At 44.9% G+C, this 10,532-nt stretch overlaps 1 protein-coding gene across 1 annotated transcript in view; it reads left to right on the top strand.

Moving 5' to 3' along the window:
- Positions 1 to 7,754: 7,754 nt before the first annotated feature.
- Positions 7,755 to 10,532, top strand: part of AMOTL1 (angiomotin like 1) — a 95,604-nt gene continuing 92,826 nt past the window's right edge. The window contains exon 1 of the mRNA XM_023520261.1: positions 7,755 to 8,069. Coding sequence (XP_023376029.1) covers positions 8,021 to 8,069 — 49 coding nt within the window. The 5' untranslated portion in view covers positions 7,755 to 8,020. The remainder of the gene's footprint in view (positions 8,070 to 10,532) is intronic.

The raw sequence follows: 10,532 nt of genomic DNA, 5'->3' as shown, positions 1-10,532 counted from the left end.
ACAACGCTTTGAGGTGGATACTATTGTAACTATTACTTATTAAAAGAAAAACTGAGCTTTAGTAAAGTCAGGTAATTTAGCCAGCATATAACTGCTAAGTGACAGAGGGGCAGTTGATCCCAGGCCCATCTGACTCCTCCTAAGCCTGTGTTTTAAAATACTTAACTGTACCCCACAGATTGGAAACTACCCCTGATGGCAATGTATATAACATGCCTAACATTGTGCATTTGTGGGGGCCTGACGGATCTTACTCTTCCCATAAGGAAAGGGAAGAACTTAGTAACAAGTTCAGGTCCCTAGCAGCTCCCAGGAGTCTGCCAAAACTGTCTCCATCCATCACTAACTATAGTAGAGTCAGGTCTCGGAGTGCTTTCCAGTGGTGCAGTATGGTCTGGAGCCAGGGAGAGCATCTCTCCTGTCCAGGTGAGCTGGGTGGAGAACTGCTTGCTTGGGAGGCAACACAGTGCAGTGATTAAGAGCAAGAGCTCCGCTCTGAAAAACAGGCTCGAATCCTGGCTCTGTCACTCATGAGCCATGTGATTTCAGGAAATTCACATAACCTCACCAGTGTCTTTTCCTCATGTGTAAAACATGAATAAGACCTACCTTGCAGGGTGTTATGTACTGATGAAAGAGATAATATATGAAATCACCTGGCACAGAGGAGACACTACTCTGTACATGTTAGTTCAAGACTGAAAACTGGGTTTTGATCATTTTCCTACAATATCTCTTGCCTATTCCCTCATTTAGCTTGGAATTCCGAGTGCATAGAAATGTCGGTTCACAGATATCTTACACCAGTAGTTCTCAAAGTGTGGTCCGTGGACCAGCAACATCACATCATCTGGGAATTTGTTAGAAATGCAATTGTTGGGCCCCACCTTGACCTACTGAATGAGAAACTCTGCGGTGGGACTCAGCATTCTGTTTTAACAAGCTCTTCAGTGACTGATGCAGCTCAAGTTTAAGAACCACTGCCCTACTGGGTTTGGGCACTGAGGATCCTTGGTCTTCCCCCGCTCTCAGTGGGACTCAGTTGAATCTTCTAGAGAGACCGTATCTTCTGTGTAGATATTGTGACCAAATACATAGACTGTGGAGCTTACTTTCAGGTTGTTTCTATTTGATCCCTTTATTGTTTACTCCAAATTGGTCATTTTCCAAGGTTCCTTTTCTTTCTTCCACTTAATTTGAAACTCATATTTTATATACCTTATGTCATAAAGGTTGACTAGAAAGGGAACACTCCCAGACACTGGGAAAAGGGGACTGATGACATTCCAAAAGAGCTCTTTGTGGGCCCATCCCTGGATCCTCAGTACTGGATGCTGGCACGTCCTCTCTCCCTTTGCCTCCTTTAAATTCCTCACACTCGTTGAGCTCTTTCCTGTTTAAGGATCTTTGCATATGCTATACTGTTTGCTCTGCTGAAACATTCTTCCCTTTCTTCTTTACTACCTTGGATAAGCCTTCCCTTTCCCCTCCTCTAAGTAGCTACCATTCTTCTTCGTTAGTCTCTGTTATTAAACCCTGTTTCTTTTCTTCATCGCACATAGATGAATTTGTAATTATAGATTTATTTATATACACTTTAGTAAGACAGATCCCATACCAGGGTATTTATGCACCTAGAGGAGTATCTTATCGTTAAAGTAATTGATAACCTTTTTTGAGTGAATGAACCATTACAACTCTCACATAATAGCGCTTTCAGTGAATCCTTTCACTTAGTCCTTCTGTTTAGGATTTAATTTTTTCTGCTTAGGATTTAGTTATTTCTACTTATTTTCCTCTCTACCTTGGACTTTTGTGAAGACTCTGTTCTGCATGGTATGATGATACTGGCTCTATCGCTGATACACAATAAATACCTTCTGATTTCTGGATGAATAACTTACTATTTAAAATGTGAATTTTAACTCCTCTTACCACTGTGAGTTTATGCTGTAAAACAAACTTTTCTCTTGAATTGAACCATCCAGAGCAGCTGAAGCAATTAGAATCGTGAGAGCTTCCCTATTTCTCTGTCTTTGGCACTTAAACTACAAGACATGGGTCATCTTTAGCTCAAGCGGTTACTTTGTCATGGCAGACTACTCCAGTACAAGACATGCTGGTCTTTAGTGCATATTCTAGAAAAAGAAGAACTGGAACTGTTGTATAAGTTGTGGAGGGGCCATTCTTCTCACTGTTCTTTCTAGCTATGGGTAGAAAAGACATGTTTTCAGAATAAAACCCCCAAGCATCCTTTTCAGAATGGCGACTATAAGGGATCTTAAGTAAGAACATTTTGATCTAAGTTATCTCCAGTTATTGTGACAATCCTTGTTTTTAATAGTGATTTTATGTTGTTGTTATTGTAGAAACTCAGTATGATTCCAGTTTTAGGAGGAAAAAATGTGTCTGTATCATCATTGGAGATAAGAGAGTAAAACATGATTAGGTTTTTGTTCATGAAAAGAGGAAAAGGAAGAAACTGCCATAGCATGGTATACTGTGGGCTAAATGAAACTGAGGCTGCCTCCTACTCATATGCAATTGGATTTACGCAGCAGCTCAATGGAATGATCAATGTGTTTTGAAGCTTGGGAGCCTCTAAACTGGACAACATCAGTTACTCAACTAACTCAGTGGTTCTCAACCAGGGGCAATTTTTCCTCATAGGAAACATTTGGCGATGTCTGGAGGCATTAGTGCCACAACTTGGGGTTGAGGTAGGCGAGGGTTGCTATCAGCATCTGGTAGATAGATACCAGGGATGCTGCTAAACATCCTATCTTGAACAGAACAGTCCCTCACAACAAAGAATTATCAGCCCCAAATAGCAATAGTGCCAAGGCTGAGAAACCCTGAAATAGCCAATCATCCAAGAAGTATGAGCTTTCAATACTCCCAAGGTTTTTGTAGTAATTGTAGCAAATAATAATTTGACTGATTATCATTTATTAATTACCTGCCATATACCAGCCTTTTTATAGTCACAACTACTCAGTGGCTCAGTCAGGATCCGACCTCAAGTTTGTTCGGGACCAAAGTGTCTACTTTTCCTCTTTAGCTATTTGGTGTAGGTACATTTTTCCTGGACAAGGTCATACCTACCCTCTGTTTCTTGTGTTTTATATAGATCAAATTGTGTGTTTAACACATATTAGGTAGTATGCTCACAGGAGAAAGCCATGAGGCAAGAAGAGACCAGCATGTCACTATGGGTGTGAAACTAAAAGCATCCAGACAAACAGGCCTCTGATCCATAACTTGCTAATCAAGTCAAATGCCTGTGTAGGATGGTAGCACAGAGCCTGGCCCTTAGTAGGTACTCAATAAATATTTGTTTGGAAATTTTTTTTATAATCAACAGAGTTCTTAAGTAAGCTTCAAATGGAGCAAAGTTTCCAGATGATCTGTTCTGTATATAATACATTTATATCCTCCTAGGAGCAGTTTCCTCATCTCTAAGGCACCTGATATTTCTAGAACTGCAGAGGTGTCTCACCTTATATATCTTCCACTTGATGTTCACATCTTCCTCTTCGTTTTTCACTCTTCCATTCTTAGTCAGTCTGGCCTGGCAAGAGCTCATCCCCTGCTCTTCCCTCTCTTCTCAGCAATATTCTCCTGGCAACCTCTACTTTAGGTACCTCCACTATTCCCTGAATTTTGCTCCTGTCGATAGTTCGCTCCTGTCAATAGTTTGGTAGAGCATGTGTCAGCATCCCCAGAGGAGGCATATGCCATGTGAAAAAGCTTGTTTGAGAATATGATTTCATATTTGGAAACAAGCAGGAAAAAAAAAAAATACAACCATTGTCTTTGTAGAACAGAGGACTGAAAGAAAAGCTTGGAAAAAATTTTCTAGCCTGGTGATAATATAGAGATTTATCCAGTCTGGGATTGGTGTGACCATTTTATGTTTATGAAAAGAAGAGATTCAGAAAAAAAATAAGTGTTGAGAAGTATGGCTATTGTATTTCCTTTCTCATGTCCATGCCTTTGCTAGTAATATCCTTCTCTCAGCGCATGGATTTCTTGGAATCTACCCCGCCCCCCATCACCCGCCACCCCATTGCAAAACCAATAACTCTTCTGTGTTCCCATAATGCTTTGTTTTAACCTCTATTATGTCAGCCATCAACCTTTACCTTTATCATATTAAGCTCTGATGTAGTAAATGCTTCTGAAGGAGAATTGCAAGAGCACCGTAACCCCAGTGAGCCAGTTGGAAACCTTAGTCTGTGTCCCTCAAACTTCAGTGTATCTATTTAGGGTAGATTCTAAGACTCCACCCTTAGAGAAGTTCTGAACCTCTAGAATTTGGTGGTGGGGACATCAGGAATCGAAATTTTTACGTTTTGGTTTATAAATCACACTTTGGGAAGTACAACAGAGTTTGGGCTTAAATAATAGCCTTACATGTTCCAGAAGCAAAACAAGCATTATGATTAAGACAGTTTGGCTGCATTGGTTTGTTCATTTAACAGGCATTAATCAAGAACTGCTAATTGTAGCGTGCCCTGTCCTGGGTGATGCCGTGTAGTGGCTGTCCCTTTTGTGGTCATGCCTATCTACTCTCCTTTTGCCATTTGGTACCGCCCTCCTAGCAAGCTCAGGCCCATTCTTAGGGCCTATTCCTAAGTTCAGGTAGTAGCTGATAAGGAATTTAAGGGTATATTTGGTGGGTGCAGAGAAGAGTGAGGGAGAGATATTTGCATTTTAATAGAAAGTTAAAATTCCTTGATATTTCAAATCAGAGAAGGGTAGGGTTTCTTTTACTGAATTTCTATTATATGCCCAGAACTTGACGTAAATTATCTAATTTAATCCTCACAATAAGCCAATGAGGTAAGTATTATTATTCCCATTTCATATAGGAGGAAACTGAGGCTCAATTGTTAAGTTTACTCTCCATAGTTACTCTCCTATGGAAATAGGTAGAAGCAGGACTTATTCTAAATGCCAGGCTCATTCTCCTCTACTTGGATGCCTGTTACTTTACTCTTCTTTCGGCCTCTTTGCTTGTCTAGAACATCCTGGTACCTGCCCTGTTTGGAGACAGTTTTCTGAGATGTCCCTAAGGGCACTGAAATTCTTCCATCACCTTCCTAACTTTTTTAGGGATAAGTACAAAAGACAACCTGGGTCACTTTAGAACCGATGCTGACCTTTAAAGGGAATGTACAGATGCAGAGAAAATACAGATGCTGACCTGTTCACTGCCTAGCTGCTGGTAAAGCTGTATTCAGTTTTTATTGTAAACATAGCTTCTTTCTATTTGGCCCCAATCAAACATCACAGTCTGCAACCGAGTATACTGTAAAATGTTATTGATGATCTCTTGCTAGTCGAATCTAAAGTCTTTTTCTCAGGCCTTAGTTGCCTGAGATTGAACCGTAGATTGAGATGTATTTGATGTAGTGATTATTAATAGTTGAAGAAGGTAAGGTGCATGGGAAAAAATTGGCCTCCAGCAGGTCTTTCTGCCTGTGCTGCCACACACTTGACTCTTGCTTGCATCACCACTTGGTATCAATTTGAAGTGTATAGGTTAGGCCCACCTGATTGAATCAGAAGATTCTTGAGCCCACAAGCCGTGCCTATCACTTCATCAAAAGTCTAGGGGTCTGTAGTATTTGAGAGAGGGACCATCTTCTTAAAACTTTCTTTGGCTTCCAAGCCTTTAAACCTGCCCAACTATTTCTCCTGGCTCTTCCTCTTCTTCTTCCTGCTTTCGCTAATTTTTCATTGTGGGTATTCTCCAAATAAACTGATCTTCACAGCTTTATCTCTTATTCTCTACACCTCTGTTTTTGACTTCTCACCCAAGCTGTTCCTTATTTCCTCTTGCCAAGAGGACACTAAATCGCTCCACATCATTCTCAGATTAGTTACTCCCCTCAACTCTGCTTATTCTATCATTAGTCCAATGACCAAGTCTAAGAATGGTCCATTCTTCCTATGGTTCAAAATCTGGGTTAAATTAATTACTTTGTTCTTTTTCCCAGGATAGCCATCGAGTCAAGAAAAATCATAAAATCTTGCTTCAAAGATTTGATATCTTTCTTCGTTGTATTTGGTATCTTCAAAGATGTGTTATCTACACGCTGTTTCTTCCTTTCCATCTCCTTTGCCCCAACCTCAAACATCATTGCTTCCTGCAACTATTTCCTAGAATCTGTCTTACAGGGCTATTGGAGAGTTGGTTGAAATAATAATAGCAATTATATGTTGAGTACTTGTATACATTGTGCTAAGTATTCTACATTTGTTACTTTATTCAGTCCTTACAACCACCCTGTGAGGCTTGGTACTGTTTTCATCATCTCACAGATGAGGAAACTGAGGTTTAGAGAAGTTAGGTGACTTGCTCAAGGTCACACAGATGGTGAGTGGTTGCACTGTGACTCAACCCAGGCCTGTTTTGTTTCCATGGATGCTTGTAACTGCCTCCTCGGATATAGTATAATGTCTAATAGGGGGCAATTAATAAGTGTTAGTTCCCATCCTTCTTTCCCTCCGTTTTCTATTACTTCTTCCTAGTCTATACTGAAATGCTAGCTGTTTCTGAGCTCCACCACCCTTCAGGGCTCTCCTTTCTCCTGTAATCAGACCTTCTCTCCACCTTTTCCAAGCATCTCCAGTGCTTGGATCTCCTGTGTTGCTGCTTTCTTGTTTTGTTTGCATATCTTGTCTTCTTAAATAGATAATAAATCCTTGAAAGCCTTGTTTGCTGCTTTTTTTGTGCTATCAATACTAGGATAGTTGACTTTAAATAAAGTAAGTATTTGGTAAATAATTGTTAAATTACTGCATTTGGGCTTTATCTTGAGAGGGGAGGTTCCTGAGCTAGCCAGCATGGGAATCAGAAGAATAGACTGGAATCAGAAGGTCACACGACCCTCCAGGATTAACTAGACGGGTAAAACTGCTGGCAGACTAGTTAGGTAATTGCCACAAACTTGGCCTAGTGAAAAGGCAAAGGGAGGAGAGCACCAGAGATGTGAAATATACTGACTCCTATTAACTTCTTCCACAGCAAACAGCCCTGTTACCTGGCCTTTCATTCTATGAGCAGCAAAGCTGGGAAAGAAATGTTATGGTGGAGGCCAGGTTCCTGGTCTCCAAATCAAGGTTCCAGAGTTCTGCCCAATATAATTGAGTATAAGGGGACTGGTGAATAGTGTCACTTAGTACAGCCTGATTTAAGAGGTGAGGGAGAATTGGCAACACCTATCCATAGCCACTACTCTCTCTGCCTCCAGTCAGGCAGATGACAGCTTGGGGGTTTGTGGCCACAGGATAATAGCTAAGGTTGTAAGATCTGCTGTGGCCCTTCTGCTTGTCAGCGGAGCACATCTTAGCGGCTTGTCGTCCAATCTCAGTGTGTGATAGAAGCACTGGGACCTGGAGAATGCTAAGGGAAAAGCGTGGCCACTTTTCACTTGGAAATTCCACTCAAGAAAAAATCCTAAACAGAACCTATCCTGGACCTCGAGGGCAGATTGGGAAACCGATTCTGCCGGAGTTGGCCTGGTGGGAAGAAAGTCAACGGAAGGAGAACTGGTGAGTCTGACATTAATTAAACCGCGGCAGGGGACAAAACAAGGGAGGATATGGCCCTTCTAACTCGGGGAGACACGTCAGCTTGAGCTCTGGGCAATTTCAGCAGGCAATCTCGCGGGCCCGGGGAGGGGTGGCGGCAACTGAAGACGGGCTCTAGGGCCCAGCGGCCGGGCGCCGGGACGGGGGAGGAGTGTAGGGTTACAGTGACGAGCCCGGACGACCCTTCCCGACCCGCGCGCGGAGCGCGGGCGGCCGAGGGAGCGCGCGGGACGCTCTAGGACCCAGCAGCGGATGTCGGGTTTAAGGCTGGAGGTGAAGCCCTGGCATTTCTCTCCTTCCTGTGTGAATGGGGCTGATTGTCGGGCGCCGCTTCCCTGCGCTGCCCCACGCCATGCTCAGCGTGCTGCCCTGCGGCCGCTTTCCCCAGCTGCGAAACTGAACTAGCCATGATCGCCTCATGTGGAGGGCAAAGTTGCGCCGGGGAACTTGTGAGTCTGCGGTGAAAGGTAACCAGTCCCGGATCGGGGTGCAGGGAGGGCGCCTCGGAGTCTCCCAAATCTCCCACGAAAAGGACCCAGCCGTCTACTGCTCCCTCTCCCCTGCTGCCCGCGGCAGGGGGCCACTCCTCAGGGGCTTGGGGCTGAGATCCACAGGGCTCGGAGAGACTTGGGCAGCAGATTCGGCGCCAGGGGCTGGGAGTGCCCGCCACCGGAATCTTGCTCTCTTACCCAGATATTTTTACCCTTTTGTAAAAAAAAAAAAAAAAAGAGCAACTCCGTTCCCGCGCCACTCAGCAGGCCCCCGGTGAGGGCGGGCCGGGTCACAGAGGCGCGCCTCTCCTTGTCCCGTAGAAGACTGAAAAGTTATGTCCCCGCGCCGGCCCGGGGGCCCCGGGGTGCGGGCGCGCCCCCGAGCGGGGGCTGGCCTTTCCGGAGGGGCGCTGCCATATGGCTGCACTCTCCGAGACGCGCCCGCGCGCGGGTCTCCAGACTGCAGAGGGAGGAGGCGGAAGGGGGTGGCCGGTGGCCGCTTCCCTCCGTGCGAGACAAAGGCGTGCACGCCCGCCCGCCCGACAGGCTGCAGCGCTCCGGGCCGGACCCTTCCTGCCGGCAGGGGAGTCTCGGCTCCGGCGGGTGGGGGCGACGACGGGTTCGCGCCCCGGACCCCAAGGCTTGGATCGCGTTAGCTGCTACTCCTTTGTTCTCCCTAGACAAGTTTCTTTGACAGAAACCGGGGAGTTACATCTAGTTCTCTCTTGCTTGCTGTTAGCGCTGTCTTTAAAATAATGAAAAAAATTAAACTTTAGAAGTAGAACTGTTTTTTTCTTGGAATGTGACATTTGTGGCAGGAGGGAGAATGGCACGTCGACCGATGGTAACCGAGCGAAGCTGGGGCCCTGCACTTGGGTAGGGGCCGCCCGTAGTCAGCCGGGTTGGAGGATCAGGCGGTGCAACAGAGGAGCCCCGGCGCGCACCCACCTCGGGGCCTCCGACGCCTGGACTGAGCTCGTGGCGACGATGCCAAGTTTACCCCCTTAGAACCCCAGCCTGAGAATCCCGACTCCCCGGCTGCAGCTCCCGCGCCTTGCCACGCCCTACTCTCTAGTATCTTGATTGGTGACAGGGAAGACTTTTTCCCTTTGCATTCTAGAAGGTTTTTTCTTTTTTGGCTTCCGCGTTGGCGTATTGTCTCCAGGTGGCAAATGCTTTGGAAAATGCCGAGCTTGCGTGTGGATCCCCTGGACTGGGGCTTCAGTAGACAGAGGCCCTGAGGGTGCGGCCTCCAGGGGGTTTGCGGTTTGGATCAACATTTTGCGCGCGCTTGGTCCCTCAAGCTCTCTTGCCATCCTGATACAGTGCGGACACGGTTGCCCATGATCTTCCTAGGCATATTATGAGACTTGAGTTTTTGTACAGCTTCTAAAGCCCTTGGTGGTGGAGGTAGGGTGGAGTGGGGAGGGGGTGGTGAGTAGGGGGTCCCAAGAGCCATTTATGATACCCGGAGATGCTTTTGGTTTTGACTACTCCAAACGATAACGTTACTTGCCATAAGGGAGTAAAAGCAGAATGGAAGGATATTAATAGCTACTATTCCAAAAAATTTCCTTCCTTTTCCGGAAGTGAAAAGTCAGGGCTTGAAATGTTGAACAGTCATGGCTCTCTGCTTCCAAAACTGGCCTGTGGGTCCCTGCCAAACTGAGTAAGATTTCCTGTGGCTGCCCACCACTCCTGGCCCCTGCAGCTCCCTGTGGACTTCAGACCTAGGTAATAGATTAAAGATCTCTCTAGATTGCAAGTACTTGAAGAATCTAGACTAATGTAAAATTTATTCCCCATCACATTGCTCTGAGCATTATGGTGCCTCTACTATGACCTCTCTCTGTGGGATGTATATGAGAACAATACTTAGATACACCTTGAATTGTTTTACAGAGGAGTAAAGGGTTTGAAACCACTGACCAGAATATAAAGGAGTAGAACGTAGAGTAGAAGGCTTTAGAGATGCCTCTAGTCTCCCTGGTGAGATGTGGTGTGGTAGTGGTGTGTTTAGTTTTTGGATGGGTATACTTTTGCTTTGCAAGATATGTTTTTCAAGATAAATAAGGTGAACTCTGCAAAGTGGAGAGAAGGTGCTGTACTTATAAACTCCATTCCCCTTCTCTTCTTTTTAAAATGCTCAGAAGTCTTGGTCTTTTAGGTTCTGTGCAGATGGTGGAGGGTGAAGAATACTAATGTACAGAAGGATATGTGGAGATCAAAGCATTTAAAAATACATCTTTTCATGGAAGCTAATGGAGGACTTTCAGTTTAAATGAGATTTTAAAGTACTGTTGTTAAGAAAAGCACATGAATGCAGAAAAGTAAGTGATTTTATGGGAAGGCATTCTGCTGATTAGACTGAGAGTGTCTGCCCTTGGCCAGTAGTAAGTCTCCAGGCTTCTGTGGTTAAAGCTCTGCTTTCTTTTTTCT

Source organism: Pteropus vampyrus, unplaced genomic scaffold (genome assembly GCF_000151845.1).
Source record: "Pteropus vampyrus isolate Shadow unplaced genomic scaffold, Pvam_2.0 Scaffold254, whole genome shotgun sequence".
Taxonomy (NCBI): Eukaryota; Metazoa; Chordata; class Mammalia; order Chiroptera; family Pteropodidae; genus Pteropus; species Pteropus vampyrus.
This window is presented reverse-complemented; position numbering and strand designations above follow the sequence as displayed.